This window comes from Leopardus geoffroyi, chromosome B3 (assembly GCF_018350155.1).
Source record: "Leopardus geoffroyi isolate Oge1 chromosome B3, O.geoffroyi_Oge1_pat1.0, whole genome shotgun sequence".
In the NCBI taxonomy this organism is placed as follows: domain Eukaryota; kingdom Metazoa; phylum Chordata; class Mammalia; order Carnivora; family Felidae; genus Leopardus; species Leopardus geoffroyi.
In genome coordinates, this window is record NC_059337.1 from 19,206,382 (window position 1) to 19,226,596 (window position 20,215).

The 20,215-nt window shown below is 39.6% G+C and overlaps 1 protein-coding gene and 1 non-coding gene across 6 annotated transcripts in view; both read left to right on the forward strand.

The window, feature by feature from the left end:
* The window catches only part of LRRK1 (leucine rich repeat kinase 1), a 133,216-nt gene that overhangs the window by 30,082 nt on the left and 82,919 nt on the right, over positions 1–20,215 (forward strand). For 2 of the 5 annotated variants that reach the window (XM_045448806.1, XM_045448807.1), the window contains one exon: positions 16,803–16,966. In XM_045448806.1, the coding sequence (XP_045304762.1) occupies positions 16,803–16,966 (164 nt within the window). Of the gene's footprint in view, positions 1–9,941; positions 10,088–10,137; positions 10,415–10,804; positions 10,895–16,802; positions 16,967–20,215 lie in introns of those variants that run through there. The other 3 variants (XM_045448809.1, XM_045448810.1, XM_045448808.1) reach the window with 3 other exon arrangements.
* LOC123584678 lies at positions 17,630–17,793 on the forward strand. The gene has a single exon (XR_006705627.1). It is a non-coding gene; the product is annotated as a U1 spliceosomal RNA (small nuclear RNA).

The window sequence follows — 20,215 nt, forward strand, 5'->3', positions numbered from 1 at the left end:
CTAAAAGCTAGAGTGTTGGCTAAGAGGGAAAATGTGGATATAATTTTGCCAGGTATTGTTAAATTCCCTTCCATAAATGCTGCACTATTTTGCATTCCCTCCAACAATGCAAGAACATGCTTGTTTCATCATATTGACCCTGTCTCTGTGATATAAGTTGCAGTTTTTTTTTTTCTTATTTGTCATTTGTCTTCTTACCCTGCTTGTGTGTTTTGGGACACACAGATTTTTGTGGGGGGGGGGGTTTCCTTACATGTTTAAATTTTATGTTTGGCTGTAAAACAAGCCTCAAGAAGTTTAAAAGGACTGAAATCATACAACCTATGTTCTCTGATCACAATGGGATGAAATTAGAACTCAATAACAGAAGAAAATTTGGGAAATTCACAAATTTGTGGAAATGAAACAGCATGCTCTTTAAGTAATCAGTTTAAAGAAGAAATCACAAGAAGGGCACCTGGGTGGCTCAATAGGTTGAGCGTCCGACTTTGGCTCAGGTCATGATCTCTCGGTTTGTGAGTTCGAGCCCCACATCGGGCTCTGTGCTGACAGCTCAGAGCCTGGAGCCTGCTTCGGATTCTGTGTCTCCCTCTCTCTCTGCCCCTCCCCCTGTCACGCTCTGTCTCTGTCTCTCTCAAAGATAAATAAATGTTAAAAAATATTTTTAAAAAAATCACAAGAAGAATTATAACATATTTGAGGTAAGAAAAAAACAAAAACACAACATACTAAAACTTAGGAGATGCACCTTAGGCAGTACTGAGAAGAAAATTTCTAGCTATGATCATCTGTATTTAAAAAGAGTAAAGATCCGAAATTGATAAACTAACCTTCCATCTTAAGAAACTTAGAGGAGGAAGAACAGACTAAACCCAAAACAAGCAGAAAGAACAAAGATTAGAGCAGAATTAAATGAAATAGAGACTAGAAAAACAATAGAGAAAATCAGTAAAACCAAAAGTTGGATTAAAAAAAAAATCAACAGTATTGGCAAATTTTCACTTCAAATGGCCAAGAAAAATAAGAGAAAGGGCTGAAATTACTAATATTGGGGATGTAAAGAGGACATCACTACCAACTGTACAGAAATAAAAAGAATTATAAAATACTATGAACAATTGTACACCAACAAATTCAATCAGCTAAATGAAGTGGACAAATTCCTAGAAAGACACAAGCTGCCTAAATTGGCTCAAGAAGGGATAGAAAATCTAAACAGAATTATAAGTAGAGACACTGAATTAGTAATCCTAAAACTCCCCACAAAGAAAAGCCAGACCCAGATGGCTTTTTAAACCATTTAAATCATTTAAACATTTAAAGAATTAATATCAACCTCACAAACTCTTCCAAAAAATGGGAGAGGAGTGAACACTCCCCAGTTCGATCTAAGAGCCCAGTGTTACCCCAAAACCAAAACCAAAGACAACACAAGAAAAGAAGACTACAGACCAATATCTCTTATGAATGCAGATGCAAAAATCTTCAACTAAATATCAGCAAACCAAATCCAGTAATATATAAAAAGGATTATATAACGTCACCAACTGGAGTTTGTCCAAGGATTGTAAGCCTGGTTTAACATCAATCAATATAATACATCATAGTAACAGGAGAGAAAAAAAAAAACATGATTATCTCAACAGACACAGAAAAAGCATTTGGAAATATCCAACACCCTTTGATGATAAAAAATTTAGTGAACCAGTAATGAAAGGGCACTTCCTCAACCTGAAAAAGGACATCTGTTAAAAGTCCACAACTAATATCATATGTAATTATAAAAATCTAAATGCTTTCTCTCTCACATCAAGAACAAAACTATGATGTCCACTATCACAGCTTCTATTCAACATTATACTGGAGTGGCCAGCCAGGGTAATGAAACAAGGAAAAGAAATAGAAGGCATCCAGATTGTAAAGGAAATAGTGAAACTATCTCTATTTGCAGATGACATAATATTTTATATAGAACATCCTAAGGAATCTACAAAAAATTAGAACTAATCAGCTCAGCAAGTTATCAAGATACAGGATCAAAATGTAAAAATCAATTTTAGTTACATATACTTTCAATGAAAAGTCTGACAATGAAATTAAAAAAAAACACATTTACAATAGCATCAAAAAGAATAAAACAATTGAGAATAAATGTAACAAAAGACGTGCAAAATTTATACACTGAAAACTACAAAACACAGTTGAAAGAAGTTTAACCATGCTGTGTTCATGGGTTGGAAGACTTAGTAATGTTAACATAGCAATACTCCCAAAATTGATCTACATGTGCAGTTACTATCAGAATTCCAGCTGAAATATTCACAGAAATTGACAAGCCAATCCTAAAATTCACGTGGAAATGCAAGAGATTCAGAATAGCCATAACAGTTGTGAAAAAGAAGGACAAAGTTGGAGAATTCAACACTGCCTGATTTCAAAATGTACTACAAAGTTAGAGTAATCGAGACTGTGTGGTATTAGTGTAAGGGTAGACATATAGATCAGTGGAATAGAATTACGAGTCCAGAAATAAACCCGTACATTTATGGTCAGATGAGTTTTGATAAAGGCACTAATACAACTTAAAAAAAATTTTTTTAATGCTTATTTTTGAGAGAGAGAGACAGAGCACAAAAAGGGGGAGGGGCAGAGAGGGAGGGAGACACAGAATCCAAAGCAGGCTACAAGCTCTGAGCTGTCAGCACAAAGCCCGACGTGGGGCTTGAACTCACAAACTGTGAGATCATGACTTGAGCTGAAGTCAGACATTTAACCAATTGAGCCACCCAGGCACCCTGGGCACTACTAATACAATTCAGAGGGAAAACAATCATCTTTTCAACAAATGGTTCTGAGACAACTGGATATCCATATGCAAAAAAAAAAAAAAAAAAAAAGTTGGATCCCTACCTACACAATATAAAAAAAAAAAATTCAAAATGGATCATAGACCTAAATGTAAGAGCTAAAATTATCAAACTCTTAAAAGAAAACAAGGGATTAAATCTCATGACCTTGGATTACACAATGGTTTCTTAAATAAGACACCAAAATCACAAGTGACAAAAGGAAAAAAAATAAATTGGACCTAATAAAAATTAGAAGTTTTTATACTTGACAGACATCAGTCAAGAAAGTGAAAAGACAACTCCCTGAATGGGTTGAAATATTTTCAAATCGTATATCCTGTAAAGGGCTTGTATCCAGATTACGTAAAGGCTGCTTACGAGTCAACAATGACAACAAATGAGCAAAGGATCTGAATAGACATATACCAAAGAAGATGTAAAAATGGTCAATAAGCACATGAAAAGATGCTCAACATCACCAACCATCTGGGAAATGCTGATCCAAACCACAATGGGATGCCACTTCATACCCACTAAAATAGGTAACATTAAAAAAATGGACAATTCTCACTAAGTGATGGTCAGGATGGGGAGAATTAGAACCTATGTTTCAGGTGGGAATGTAGAATGGTACAGCCGCTTTGGAACATGGCTTGGCAGTTTCTCAAAATTTTAAACATAGAGTTACCATCTGGCCCAGCAATTCCACTCCTACGTATATACCCAAGAGAATTGGAAGAACTTGTACACAAATAATCATACCAGCATTATTCACAATAGCCAAAGAGTAGAAAAATCCAAATGTGCCTGGGTGCCCAGCTGGCTCAGTTGGTTGAGCATCCAACTTCAGCTCAGGCATGATCTCATGGCTTGTGAGTTCGAGCCCCGCATTGGGCTCTGTGCTGACAGCTCAGAGCCTGGAGCCTGCTTCGGATTCTGTGTCTCCCTCTCTTTCTGCTCCTACCCACTTAGTGCTCTGTTTTTGTCTCCCTCAAAAATAAATACCCCCCCCTTTTTTTTATTTTTTTTTTAATTTTTTTTTCAATGTTTATTTATTTTTGGGACAGAGAGAGACAGAGCATGAACAGGGGAGGGTCAGAGAGAGAGGGAGACACAGAATCGGAAACAGGCTCCAGGCTCTGAGCCATCAGCCCAGAGCCTGACGCGGGGCTCGAACCCACGGACCGCGAGATCGTGACCTGGCTGAAGTCGGACGCTTAACCGACTGCGCCACCCAGGCGCCCCAGCCCCCCCTTTTTTTTTTAAATCACAGTAATCATTTCCTATCAAGGATTTTACAGTGATTAACCAAGCGGTTAACTCCGAACACTGCCTTCATGATTAAAAACTATATTGACTATATTGACTATAACCATGTAAGGTTACCTCTTACATGATTATAACCATGTAAGGTTACCTCTTACATGGGAGTATTTTGGGGGCATTTCTCATGCTTTTAAGCAAAATCACTGCCATGGTCTGAATGTTTGTGTCCCACTAAAATTTATATGTTGAAACCTAACCCCCAAGGTGATGGTATTAGGAGGTGGGGCTTTTGGGCGGCAATTGGGTCACAAGGGTGAATAGGATTAGTGTTATCACAGAAGAGACCCCACAGAGCTCCCTGGCCCCTTCTGCCATGTGAGCATGTAATGAGAGGCCAGTCACCCAGAGGAGGGTTCTCATCAACCACACTAGCACCCGGTCTCAGACTTCTAGCCTCCAGAACTGCAAGAAATAAGATTCTGTTGTCGATAAGCCATCCAGTCTGTGCTGTTTTGTTAGAGCAGCCCTAATGGGATAAGACACGTTTTAAAGAAGAGTTATTAACCAAAATGAACTCTAAAGCCACTTACTTGAACTTGGCTGATCTCATTCAGCAGCATTTTTAGATAAGGGCACTGTCTGCGTAAACAATCGGGGCTCCCTATTTTGGCCGTTAGCATATTTATTGAGCTTCAGCTGTGTGCTAGGCAGTGTGCAGGGGCCTGGCTGTGTCCACTGGCACATACTACCCTGTCTGGAGTTGATTCCCAGGCATTTGGGGCACCTCTGTACCCCTGCTCCCCCAAAAGTTCAGCAAGGGTGCTGGAGGAAATGACTTCCACTGTCTGGCCCCCACTCACATCTGCCCCAGAGCTCGGTAAACAAGGTACAGAAAACAACCAACTTGTCCATTTAAACTCACATGATTTATCTTAGATGCCTGAGAAATAAGATGGAACCCCAGACTTCATAATTTTTAGACATAGGCCACATTTAACTTCATGTCAAAGAGCCATACTTAAGAGCTAGCATTTATCCAGAGCCCACTGAGGGTCAGGTAGTGTTCTAAGCAATTCCCATGCTTCCATACTTCCATTCATGTGACCTTACAACCACCCTTTGCTGCCGTCACCTCCAGGAGGCACAAGGAGGTGATGTAGATGTGGACGCCCAGCTGGGTGACCTGACCATTCCACTCTTCCACTCCTCTACGTGGCTCTCTGTGTTTTGGGGCCTCCTTCTCCCGCTGTGTAGGACTAAGTCCTGGGCTACTTTCATGAGCTGGAAAGCCCCAGAGTATTATCTTGAAACAGTCTACATTTTGACCTGACATGAACCCTACCGCCGGAACACTGAAGCGGCCTCACTGGAGCAGGTGGGGTGGAGGCGAGCACGGCCAGGTGGAAGTCGTTCATGGAAAGTAAATCCAGAAGGACCTGACGGTGTCCTCCTCCTCTTTCACCAGGAGAATTCTGTGCCCCAGTGCCGGTGCTGAATGATACTACAGATGAGCCAGATTACAGGTGAAGCCCCTACTGACACATAGAGAGCTCTGGAGGGTGGACAAATTGACTCCAAGAAGCTCTTAATGAGCATCTATGGTGCACATGGCTCAGTGCTAGGCACCACGACCCTGAGGAAGTGGGGCCCAACCTGTGGCACTTCTGGGCAGAAAGGAGGTGGACAGACCCCTCACAAGAGGATGGTCCTGGTCAGGTAGAGGAAGGAGAAGGGGGCCCATGGAGAGCCCCCCTGCCCAAGTCCTCCCTGGGGGAGTAGCGTCTGTGCTGAGCCTAGAAGCAGAAGGAGAATTTTGATAAATGGGGAAGGGGCAGGAGCTCCTTCCAAGTTGGAGAGACACCAGAGCAAAGGCTGAGGGAGCCTGGGGTCCGTGGAGGAAATGAGGGTGCAGTGTAGGGGGGGGAGCACACCCCCTGGAAATAACCCTCTGTTTGTGTACCGGTCCAATTTTTTTTTTTGTCACGAATTTTGCAGTTTTTTGTTTTTGTTTTTGTTATTTTTTACTTTTTAAGGTCATTTATTTATTTTGAGAGAGAGTGCAAGTGGGAAAGGAGCAGAGAGAGGAGAAAGAACCCCAAGCAGGCTCCACATGGTCAGTGCAGAGCCCCACGTGAGGCTTGAACTCACAAACCGCGAGATCATGACCTGAGCTTAAATCAGACACTTAACCAACTGAACCACCCAGCTGCCCCACAGTAGTTTTTTTTTTTTTCTGTGCCATTTTGTTGTTGTTTTTAAAAGAGATGACAAGATCCAGACATAAATACTTGTCAAAACCTTGCAGCCATTAAGCAGCGAAGGTAGGACTTGAACCCAAGTCGTCTCATCTGAGTTGAGTGGCATTTCCGTCACCACGTTTTAGCATAGTTCACGGTTCTTGGGGAAAAGACACCACTGGAAAGAATCTGGGTGCCTCATCCTTAGTTTCCTTCTAGACTGAGATATTTTCTTCCTTCCCCTGTGCCCATCTTTGCCAAGAGGAAGTTGGAGTCAGCCAGAAGTTTTACAGTGCTAACCTGGAAAGTGTATTTTTATTTATTTTTTATTTTTTATTTTTTTATTTAAATCCAAGTTAGTTAACATATAGTGTAATAATGATTTCAGGAGTAGAATTTAGTGATTCATCATTTACATATAACACCAGTGCTCATCCCTGAAAAGTATATTTAAAACACTACTTTTCCATTATAGCAGTAACATAACTGGAAAACTGAGCAAAGGGAAGGGATCGCCTCAAATGCCACCACATAAGGAAAGCCAACGTTATTCTCTTGGAGTCTTTCCTTTTTGTCAGTTTTCCTATGTGGTATTGCATTGTCCCTCTGTGTGTTCAACATGATAAGCATTTATAATGCATTAGGTGCTTAGCATAACCTCCATTCTTTGCTCCACGAAACAATACTGCAATCAGCATCTTCATGCATACTGCTTTTTTTTTTTTTCCTTTGCACAATGTTTTTAAATGTGTAGAATTATTCCCTCAGAGTCAGTTCCCTAGAAGCTGGGTTGCTGTGACAAAGGATGGCCTGGCCCTCAGTGTGTATGCCCACGATCGCCTCCCCACAGTGTGACCACTTTCTTTTTCTGTCTTCAGATTGTGCCATTTTATATTATGGGAGTATTAAACAAAGGAACTGCCTTACTTCTGTGATTTTTACTTCCCCAGAAGGATGGTTCCTCTTTACCAGGGCAGCGTTTGTCTCTCGAGCATGCTTTCTGTTGTAGCTGTTTAAAATCTGGGAAGAAGACAGCCTCACACACTGGCTCTTCCCTTTGTCTCATTAGGCTGTGTCCCAGGGTCTAGCTCAGCATATGCTGGGTGTTAAACATTTCTAGAATGCATGAGCAATAAATAAATGAATATTTGGAAGAGGAACTAAGTATAGGAAAGAATTCATCTTTGTAGCTCTGTATTTCTGGGTTTTCTCTTCTGCTGCTGCAGAAAATTCATGGAGAATTTGACTTCCATCGTTTGTTCTCTGGTTTTTCCATCTAATGAGAGAGGATCATCTCACCTTTTAGTTTCCATGTGTTTGCCAAGCACATTATGTTCCAAATAAGTATCCCATGTTTGGTTGGGAGCACACAGCCTGGGCGGGGGGGGGGGGGGGGGGGGGGGGGGGGGGGGGAGGATCAGGGGTTAGACTTTGGTGGCAGGTGTTGAAGGGTCCAAGTCCTAGCTGTGCTCTCTGACCCCTCAGAGCACTGGTCAGCTCATGAAGGACAGTGAATAGAACCCCTGCCTTCATGGGTTTGGCAGGAAGGTGGAAGTATGGAGGACGTTTCTTACAACATCAGGCGGAACTCAATAAATGGCACCAATTACTGGCATACTAAATACTATTATTATTGTTAGACCATTTTATTTTGTCTTTTAGAAATCTGTGACATGCTTACAGACTATTGTCCCAAGAGACTTTCTTGCTCTACCCAGAACCAAAACAATTGGTATATCCAAGACAAAGAGTTGCTTCAGTTTAGATAATGCCATCAAAGAACTGGTTTGTGAAGCCAGGTTGAAAATAGTCAACCTTGGGCTGAATATACTTTTTAAATTTCTTTTTCTGAAGTTCGAAGTCAATCCAAGCTTGGTAAGAAAAAACAATATTGGAAAACACAAAATTTTAAAAATCTCCATCCACTGCACCTGCTGAAGGCAACTGCTACTGTCATATATACAGACTGAATTTTTATAAACAAAAATAATAGACTGTACACATTAGAAACCTTTTTTCTCCAAGCATTTTAATCCCATATAATCTAAATTCTGTTACTCTGCATATTTTCAAATGATGTCAACCAATGATGCCTCAACCTGTGCCCCATGTCCTACACTTTTAGCTTAATATTATGTATGTATTTTTTATTATTAGTCTTCATTATTATGTTTTAATGGCTCATAGTAGTTGCTCATTTTGAACTACCCTGGGTCACTATTTTAAAAGTCATCTCAGGCTGCTGTAACAAATTGCCACACGCTGGGTGACTTAGACAACAGACATTCATTTCTCACATTTCTGGAGGCTGGAAGTCCAAAGTCAAGGCACCAGCAGATTCTGTTTGTGGAAAGGGCCCACTTCCTGGTTTGCAGACAGCCATCTTGTTATTGGATCCTCACTAGGCAGAGAGCTGTGAAAAAACTCTCCTGTGACTTGTGCCACTAAATCCCATTGTGGGGGCTCCATCTTCATGACCCAGTCACCTCCCAGAGACCCTGCCTCCTAAACCATCACCCTGGGGATCAGGGTGAAAGCATGGATGTTGAGGGTATACAAACATGCAGTCCGCAACAGGCATTAAATGGGAAAGCAGGATGGCAGGAATTCTATGAACTCTGGGGTCAGAAAGACCTGCTTCCACTCTTGCAGCTGCCTGCCAACTCTATCACTGTGAACAATGTCTGTATTCTGGCCCCCTTCATCTGTAAAATGGCAACCATGACACCTACCCACAGCACTGCGGTGAGCATTTGATTAAATAACAAAAATCAAGCAGCAGTCAGTGCAGGGCACCTAGACATTGCCTTTCTATAAGCCATTCCCTAAAACCTGATATCGGCCATTTACCTGGTTAGGTTCTTCCCTCTGCTGTTGTAGGTAGTTCTGCAAGGTAGTGTCATAGCTTAAGAGTGTATCTTTTTGTGCATGCCATGTTATTTCCTCAGATAAACTCCTAGGAGAATAGGGTGTTGTTATATAATATTGCTATATATGTAACGTATATATGTATACATATATATGTACATATACACACATATAATATTGCTATATATATGTATATATGGCTATATATGTATATATATGTATATATATATGTATATATGGCTATATATATGCAATATATATATTGCTATATATATATGCCAGAATATATTATATATGTTATATATGTTTTATATATATATATATATATATATATATATATGTATATATGGCATAATGCATCAACACCCTATTCTATATATAGCTACATATACTATATATATAGTATTGCTATTGCTTTCTGAAACAGTCATACAATTTGCCAGGCCTCCCACAGTGACAAATGTCACCACACTCTGGCCAGCCATTGCACGTTAGAATTCATTACACTTTTTGCCATGTCGGTGGGCATAACATGGCATCTTAAGATGAATTGTATTTTTTATTTCTAAAGAAAATAGCACTTTTTCTTGTGATTTTCTCTTGTGTGAGCTGTTTGTTTATATAACCGCTCATCCTCCCCCCCCACCCCTTATTAGCAAAAATCCATTTGGTGAGAATATCCTCAGAGAAGCTGTGCGTCTGTGCTGTGAGGCTCTGAAGCACGAGAAACACTCAGCGTCCATTGCGGAGCGCTGTTCTGTGTGAGCCATGAGCCAGGATGCCACCGCTGCCTGGGCTTTCTTTTCTGATGCTGGTCGATCCAAGTGGCCCAGTGTGATGGGGCTGAGCAGCAGCCATCTGGAGCTGGTGAGGAATTATCACCGAGGGTCACCCTGGGGGTCACATCACCCTCCACATCCCCCAACCTCTGCATCTTCCCCGAATAAATAGAGGGTTGGATTTCACCGTAATACGACCCAGAGACGAAAACTGCTACTGAGGCTAAAATCCTAGAGTGATAGCTGCAGAGAAAGAAGCATCCTTCCAGCTGAAGGTTGGTGAGCCAGCAGGTGAGCCCCTGCAGAGCCAGGAGGGTGTCCCCTCCAGAGAGGGACAGTCCCTGCCCTCAGTGCTCTGGCCACCCAGGGACTCGGGGAAGGATGCAGGACAAGGTCCTTAAGCGATCATGACCAGGTCAGTAGCATCCTGAAGTTTACTTTTGTGTGCTTTGCTGTGAACTGTGGGTTGAAAGATATGTCTTTACTTTTTGCTACTCTGTTGATAGAGATGAATGGAATAAAAAAAAGCCATAGATGTACAAGTAAAATGTTAGGGTCTTTTCCAGGATATACAGAGGATGCAACAGATTTTGAATGGACAGACAGCATTCTCTTTCCATCATACATGTTTTCTTTGGTGGGGAAGAGAGAATTAAAAATAATATATATATAACAATAATATATATAATTGTATATAATATATATTATTGATATAAATATACATAATTAAATATATATATGAGAGGCCAACATTTAGAACTTAAAGAATTAAAGTCACTTTCGTATTACTTCTCCATTGTCCTAGATTTGTAGAAGAAAAACAGTAGAGAGAGAATTTTATTCTGATATTTGGGTGCGGAGGGATGACTTAACAAATGTTGTTCTAGAAGAAAAGGTAAGACTCTCCTTAGGACTCTCCTTAACGGACTCAGAACCAACAAACAAAGGAGGACTCTCTTTAAGGGGGGAGGTTCATGAGGAACTGTTCATGTAAGTGATATAGCTTTTACAGTTGACATCACTCAGTCATATTCATGGAATTCTATTTTACTATGTCCCCAAAATAGAAGAGAAGAAAAATTTCCATTCATTTTCCTGCAGTCAGAAAACTCTGCGTTTCCAAAACCTGAATTACAGAAATGATATTTAGAGCCTGACTTATTGGCAACTGAAACCATTTCTCCTAGCAATGGCTGAATACGTAGAGCACACAGTGTTGCTGAAAATATTTCTTTTATAAATAGAGTACTACATTGAAAGTGATTCTCGAGGACAAAATAATATTCTCATGCCACAGGCTAAAATACTGTTTTAACCAAATGCTTCTTCACATTCTGAACTTTAATTAGCATCATGTCCAGCATATTTAAATACCAGGCTATGCTGATATTATTGTTTGTCACCAACCAGGAATATGTCCACTATCATTTCACAGCTTACTGTAGATGTTTCCTGTGTTCTTGAATAGTTCTACATGGGCCAAATCCATAACCCTAGCCATCCACTCTATTTGTAGCCTCTCCTCACTAGCTCCTACTTCTAATTAACTGATTCCTAAAATCAAACCAAAAACCAAAATTGTGCTCTTGATTTTCCCTTCTCCTCCTTTATTTGTTTACTGACTTCATTAAGCATATTTATCATGTTAATTTTGCATTAAAAGCAAGTGAGATGCCTGTTTGTAGTGTATGTATGTATATATTCATATACATATACATATATATATATATATATATATATATATATATATATATATAGGGGATTTTCATTGCTGTATAGGAAAATAATGACATTGCAATAGAGAACAAAAAGGGATTTTTTTTTGAAACTGAATCATTCTAATGTTCTACAATTCTTTTCCTAGTGGTTTTAGTGACTTATTTGGTATTTTATTGAAATAGGATACATTTTGGGTGTTTATATTTTTAATACGAATTTTACATCTGTATGAACAAAATACTTAGAGCTGTCACATTTTACTGCAGAGAAGGATAGAATTATGGACAATGGCTGATTAACAGGCACAAATCCCTGAATAATCTTGAGTGGTATAAATACAGTCCTCCGCTTTAAGTTTAAATCAGAAGTCACCAGTTGTCAAATACAGAGCTGTAGTATTTGGGGGGAAAAGTAATATGAAAGTAAATATTTACCTCAAGAAAAGGTGTCTGATGGTGGGGAGGAAGGCTTCTGCTTTCTTACATCATGAAGTTCTGTATTATTTTTTTTTCAGCGAGAATGTACTCTTTTATTACTTGTGTAATTTCTTTAAGGTTTAAAACAAAATAGTCATCTATTTCCATTATGGGGAAATAAAGAACAAAAATCTTTTCTAATTCCATTATTAATTCCACCCCAGCCCATCCTTAATACTAATTATTAGCATTGTGGTCTTTTTTCTTTCAATTTAAATATATGCTAACCATTATTTTTATAATTTCAGGAAATTAAGAGAAGTTGGCAGATTAAATCAAATGCATGCACATTTGTGGATGTTTTCCTGTAATGTCCTTCCAACAATTTGAATGTGCCAGACCCCCCCCACCCCAGCCCTCAGCATCAGTGACAGTGGACGTGCATTGTCCATGCAACCTAAGAAAATCAGATGCAGAACTGAAAACACCACAACGTTAAAAATTATATAAATAGAATTGAGTAGAGTCTTGGTTCCGATTGCATCATTTACTGCACATATGCTGCATTATTTAAAAATCAAGTTAAAGTAAAATCACCCTTGTAATTTGACATGCACCCTCTACCCTAGGTTCTGCCTTCTCAGTGTCACTCAATTGAGACTCAAAGGTGAACTGTTTTTATTTATGGTCCTAACATGAACAGAAGAGGTTACTTTATACTTGCTTGTGTACACACACATACCACACACACACACACACACACACACACACACACACACACACTCATGCTTGTAATCTACAGAGATAAGGGAAATATTTGTTTAATTTTGAAAGATGGGCAATGACATAATTAAGTGCCCCTCCTGATGGATGCTGCTGCTGTTGATTTTACCTCCTTCTTGCAACCTGCCCATGCTTTTCTCCTCCCAGTCAGCTCTCTGATGTCCCAGGGTCTCTGATGGTAAATAATTAATGGGACAGTTAGCTTGTGTTGGGGAGCAAAGCTGTCTTACTCACAAGTGCAACCACTATACCCTGAGCCGTTTTGTGATTCCTCTTTACAAAAATACACAACCAAAGATCCCCAGTAATCTCCACTCAGACACAGCAATCTTGCATTGGTGTTTTGGGAATGATGCAGATGGTGTGTGATGCTCATCCACTTCCATGGATTTTTCAGAATGGTCCCTTTGAAGCAGTGAAAGTCATGGCTTAGAATCAGCTGTAAAGACCCTGAACAGTGTCAAGCACCTTTACTGTAAGCCCTTGTCTTTGCCTTTCTACAGAGCAGGATTTTTCTGCCCTGATGGTGGCGCTTACACAGTGTGCCATATGGTGGGCCCTGCATTTAGGGTATGATATTTTGACTCACTTCTGTACATTTTGTTACAAAAACAAACAAGCAAACAAAAAAACGTAAATGTGAAGTTGAAAGAATTGAACCATGTACATCCATTACCCACTACCTAAATTCTACCATTAACATTTTCTGAAGTTGCTCTCTCACATTCTATCTGTATTTGTATCCCTGTGTCCATCCATCAATCCAATATTTTCAGTACATTTCAAAGAAAGTTGCAAGCATCTGTACACATTACCCTCAAAATCTTCAGCACTTGTGTTATTAACTACAGTCCAATATTGTTGATAGTGCTTGTGGGTAAAATCCATATAGAGAAAAATGCACAAGTCTTCATTAGACTGTTTGATAAGCTTTGACAAGTAACAAACAGCAATTTTCTCATGCCCCTGCCCTGGTAAACTTCATGATTGCCCCTGCCCCCCAGGAACCACCATTCTGATTTTTTTTCACCCATCGATTACAACAGCATATAAACGGAATCATTTTGTGATCAGTCTTTCACTCAGCATTATGTTTTGAGACTTCCTGTCACTTATTTCATGGATCAGTAGTTCATTCCTTTTTATTGCTGAGTAGTTACTAAACCACCGTAGTTGTTTATCCGTCCTTCTGTTGATGGACACGTGCTATTTACAGTTTGGAAACAGTATGAATGAAGCTGCTATGAACATTCTTGGATAAGCTTTTTAGACATATTTCTCTTGGCTAAATATCTGAAAACAGAATTGCTGGATCATAGGGTAGCTGTATGTTTAGTTTTATAAGAAACCACCAGACTTGTTTCCATTTTACACTCCATTTGTGCCATTTTACACTCCAGCCAATGAAGCATGAGTGTTCTGGTTGCTCCATAATCTCACTAAATATTGTAAGTCTTCTTAAATTTTGGTGATTCTGGTGGGAGTATAGCTGTGTCTGCTTCTGGTTTTAATTAGCATCTGTCTGATAATTAGTGATATTGAGCTTTTTGAATATTTTTGATATCCTCTGCTGTTCCAATCTTTGCCCGTTTTTAATTGGGCTGTCCTTTATTACTGAGTTTTGGAATCATTTTTCTATTCTGGATACCATTCTATTTTTTTCTTGATTTACGTTTGGTAAATATTTTCTTCCAGTATACAAGTTGCCTTTTCATTTTTAAACGGTAGCTCAATCTTCTGATGAGCAGAAGTTCTAAAATTTGGTGAAGTCTAATTTAGTAATTTTTCCTATCATGGTTATTGCCTTCTGTGTCCCATCTAAGAAATCTTTACTTACTCTGAAGACATAAATATATTCTCTTATGTCTGTTTTTCTAGAAGTTCCATAATTTTAACCTTTACGTTGGGTCCATGGTCCGTCTCAAATTAATGTGTGTGTGGGGGCGGGGGTGAGAAGTAGGAGTCCAAGCTTCTTTTTATTCATTGTGGGTGTCCAGTTGTTCCAGCACCATTTGTTGAAAAGACTGCTTTTCTCATTGTATTGCTTTGGCACTCTTGCAAAAATCAATTGAATGTACAAGTATGGGTACATTTCTCAATTCTCTATGCTGTTCCATGGGTTTATTTGTCTATACTGGTACCACAATGCCTTGATTACTGTAGCTTTATAGTAAGTCTTGACATCACATGGTATCTATCTTCCAGGTCCCTTCTTTTTCAAGATTACTTTGGATATTTAAAATCCTTTGAATTTCCATACAGATTTGAAGGTCAGATTGTTAATTTATACCCCCCAAAACCTATAAGAATTATGGCTGGGATTTTATTCAATCTGTAGATAAAATTGAGAAGAATTGACCTGCTAATAATATTGATTTTTCTAATCCATGAACATGGAATGTCTTTTCATGTATAGAGGTCTTCCCGTCTTTGGTTAAATTTGTTTCTAAGCGCATAGATGTATGTTATTATAAATATATATTTTTTTAGTTGTCCAAATGTCAGCTGGTATAATGTGATTCACTTCTGTGATATGAGAGTTTGGAAGCCAACCTTGCCCCGCATTATTTTCACGTGAGAAGAAGCTTCTTTTATTCATTCCTTCAAAGAGGTAGCAGAGACATGGAGGAGGTTCACCCTAGCCTGAGAGCTAGGGGTCCAAACTTCAGTTCAGGTTTGCCTTTTACTGACTATGTGAACTTGGCCAAGCATGGTAGGATTCTCTCCCTATTTCATTCAACACATTCAGAACATAACTCCTCATTCATTGTGGTATTTTCAGTAATATTTATAGAGGTAAAACTTTTAACTCTGATTCACTTGCGCATTTGGAAATCTGGTAGAAGCCTTGAATTTTCTCCTCAGAAGAATGTACACACACACACATGTGCATGTGCGTGTGCACACGCACACAGACACACACACACACACACACAGAGTTTTGTGTCCAATTTAGGATGTTCAGGCAACCTCGGAAGGCTGTTCATCAACCTTTGGGGTCCACAAAACCCCTGTTCTAAAGGAAGAGCTCAATGAGGGTAGGAGCTGACTTACTTTACTTATACATCTTCAGCACCCAGTATGGTGCTCAGCCAATCATGACTGCTCAGTGAATGCCCCATCATTGCTGCAACATGCCTGCTGCCAAGCTCGCCATTTTTCCCAAGTAGCACAGCCAGTGTCACAATTAGAGGACAGCAAGATATTGCCTGATGGATGAGCCACATTTCAGATAACCAGACTGGCAGAGTCAAGAGATATCTTAGGGACACCCTGGGCCAGTCACACTAGTGGTCCAATGGTGTCCCAAGGCCTAGAGTTTCAGAGGATCACCAAGATCAGAATGTGGCATATTTGTGCAGGGGCAAGTATGGATGAGGGCTGCTGATTCTAAATCCCACACCCTTAGTGGGGTTTTCTAGGCAGAGTGAGTATAAATTTCCAAATCCTGAATATTACACCTGTCTTTCTTCCACCACTAGATACTATACCCCTGTGAGGAAAACAGAAGGGGAACAATTTGACTGGACTTTCAGCTCTCCCACCAAACCCCTACTTTTCTGTTGCTGTCAGTGACATCAGCCTGGCAGTTCCCAGCCAGGCAGCTGCCATAGGTGCCCTGGATCCACTCCACGGCAGGACAGTGTTGCTGCACAGACAGCCTGACTCAGCACCAGCCCCAGACAGAAAGTCCCTCCCACAGGGCTGCAGATCCCGGGGTCTGCTGTCCTTGGTGACACTGGCATTATTTCAGGGCAACCCTTTTCTCTTCCTAAAGCCCCAGATTTATTTCACGGAGAGCTCATCCTGCTCTCCTCTCCGTGATTCCCATGAGCGGCACTGGCAAGTGATGGTGACATTGTGTGTGTGCTTCCATCCACCCAGGTGCTGGGGACATGGGCAGCAAACCGTCCACACCAGGCAGTGACCCCACAGCGCGGTGCCCGGGGACGGAGGGCATTCACGCTGCATACAAGCAAGGAGACCCCAGCAGGGCCCGGCACTTGCTCCGGGAGGCTTGTGATGACAGCACATCCCAGCTGGAGAAGGTAGGGTCAACACCGGCTCCTTCAACCAGACTGGGGATCTGGCTTGGATGAAGGTTATCATTCAGATTATTTCCTTGTTATCCTCTAATCATAGTGGGGATTTTTTTTTTTACCTCATTTCACATGTAAACTTAATGGCTGCCAGTCTTGTCAAGCCAGTTCTCAGCCTGCCACTATCTATGCACACCCTTTCACCTTCCCAGTAACTGAAATGTGAACAACAAAAGGCCAGTCTGAAGGTTTAATGTACTGTATTCCTCTACATTTCTTTTCCATTATGAAAATAGCGCTAACAAGAAGCTAACAAGAAAATTTAGAAAAATGTAAAAGTAGAGAGGAAAAGAATAAGAAAGTAACCATATTCCTAATGCAGCCAAACAGTCCCACTTAACAATTTCATTATATTTTCTCTCCATTTGCTGATCTGCGTACATTGTTGTTTCTAACAGAGATAAAGTCATTTTGTGTATATAGTTTTGCATGCTGCTTTTTCTCACCTAATATTATATCAAGCATTTTCCATATGATTATAAATTCGTGTGTGCTTTAAAGCAAGAAAGGTGTTTACACTTCACTATAACTGGTGAAATGTTGAAACCGGTAGACTTGGTTAAGCTGTGTGTAACACCCAGAGCAACCACTTTAAAAACTATACAAAGAGGTACACTTACCTGGCAAGGGAGACACCATGATCACGAAGATTGTTTTCCCAGGGTGAGGCTCATCCATTGCACTCCAGATGTGCTGACCCCTGCGATTTCCCTAAATGTGGAAAACTGGACTACATAATTTGTGGTAGTGGGGGACTGCATTCGCAATTTCCCCTGAAAAGAAACAAAACAAAACCATACAAAGAGGTATACTCAAAAACACTATTGACCAATCAAAATGGGATTTGAAAAATGTTTAAGAAGCTCACAGGAAGGCAGGAAAATAATCAGAAAAATGAAAGAGTAAGCAAAACAAAACAAAAAAATGCATGGCAGACCTTAGCTTTAATATGTAAGTAACTATATTAACATAAATTTTCCAAAAACATAAACTTGAAGAGACTGCAGAGTAGATCAAAATAAATAAATAAAAGGGGCGCCTGGGTGGCTCAGTCGGTTAAGTGGCCAACTTCGGCTCAGGTCATCATCTCGCGGTCAGTGAGTTCAAGCCCCGTGTCGGGCTCTGTGCTGACAGCTCAGAGCCTGGAGCCTGTTTCGGATTCTGTGTCTCCCTTTCTCTGACCCTCCCCTGTTCATGCTCTGTCTCTGTCTCAAAAATAAATAAATGTTAAAAAATAATAATAATAATTAAAAATAAATAAATAAATAACCATGAGCAGCTATATTCTGCCTATGGGAAACTCACTTCAAAGAGGATATATGTGGGTTGAAAGTAAATGGATAGAAAAAGATATACCATGCAAATATTAATCAAAAGAAAGAAGTGGCTAAGTATCAGATAAAATAGACTTCAGACTAAAGGAAGTTGCCATGGACAGGGAGGAATATTTCATAACGTTGAAGGAGTCAGTCCATCAAGAAGACATAGCAATCCTAAATGTGCATGCACCAAACAGCAGAGCTGTAAAATATGTGAAACAAAAACTGGCATAACTGAAAGGAGAACGAGCTAAATCCACAATAATAATTGGAGACTTATAGTTTGACACCCTCTCTCAACAAATGATAGAACAACTAGGCAGAAAATCAGTAAGGATACAGAACTTCACACCATCAACCCACAGAATCAAACTGACATTTATAAAACATTCCACACAACAAGAGCAGAATGCACATTCTTTTCAAGTGTCCACAGAGCATATCTCTAGATAGACTGCACATCCTAGGCCATAAGATAAACCTCATCACATTTAAAAGAATTAAAATCAGACAGAATATGTTCTCTAACTTCAGTGGAATCAAACTGGAAATTAATAGCAAAAAGATAATAGGAAAATCTCCAAGCACCTGGAAACTAACCACAAACTTTTAAATTACCCATGGATCAAAGACAAGGTCTCAAGGGCAATTTAAAAAATACTTTTAACTGAACAAAAATGAAAATACAACATGTCAAAATTTGTGGGATGCAGGTAAGGCAGTGCAGAGAGGGAAATTTATAGCACTAACTACTTACATTAACAAAGAGGAGAAGTCTCAAATTAATGATCCAAAACTTCCACCTAAAGGAGCTATAAGAAGAGCAAAATAAATCCAAATCAAGTGGGAGAAAGGAAATACTAAAATTAAGAGTAGAAAAATGATGAAATTTAAACAGAAAAACAATAGAAAAAGTCAGTGAAAAAAAGGTAATTTTTTGAAAAGATCAACAAAATTGACAAACCTCTAGGAAAACTAACATAAGACAAGAGAAAAATATCTAATATCAGTAAGGAAACAAGGAATGGCACTACATACCCTACAAATATCAAAAGGATTGTAAAGGAACAACTTTATACACATAAATTTGACAACTTAGATGAAATGGACCAATCCTGGAAAAGTACAAACTATAACTCACCACTATAAAATACGTACATGATTTTAATAGCCCTTTAACTATTAAGGAAATTCAATTCACAAGTTAAAACCTCCTAAAAAGAAATCTATAAGGGGGCCTGGGTGGCTCAGTCAGGTAAGCAACAGACTTCGGCTCAGGTCATGATCTCATGGTTCACGGGTTCAAGCCCCACATTGAGCTCTGTGCTGACATGACAGCTCAGAGCCTGGAGTCTGCTTCAGATTCTGTGTGTGTGTCTCTCTCTGCTCCTCCCCTGCTCATGCTCTCTCTCTGTCTCTCAGAAACAAACATTTTAAAAAATTAAAAAAAAAAAAAAAAAGAAATCTATAGACCCAGATACCTTCATGGGAGAATTCTACCAAATGTTTAAAAAAGAATTAACACCAACTCTACGAATACTTTTCAACACTTCTGTGAGTCCAATATACCTGATACCCAAACCAGACAAAGACAGTACAAAACAGAAAAGTACAGACCGAGCCATCATGAATATAGATGCAAAAATTCTTAACATATTACAAATAGATTTCAACAATATATGAAAAGAGTTAAACACCATGATCAAGTGGGATTTATTCTAGAGATACAAGACTGGTTGAGTACAGTGCTCAATAATCAGCCAATATAATCCTCCATATTAATAGACTGCTATAGACTGAATGTGTCCCCCCAAAATGCCTATGTTGAATAAAGTGATGGTGTTTGGAGTTGAGGCTTCTGGAAGGTGATTAGGTCATA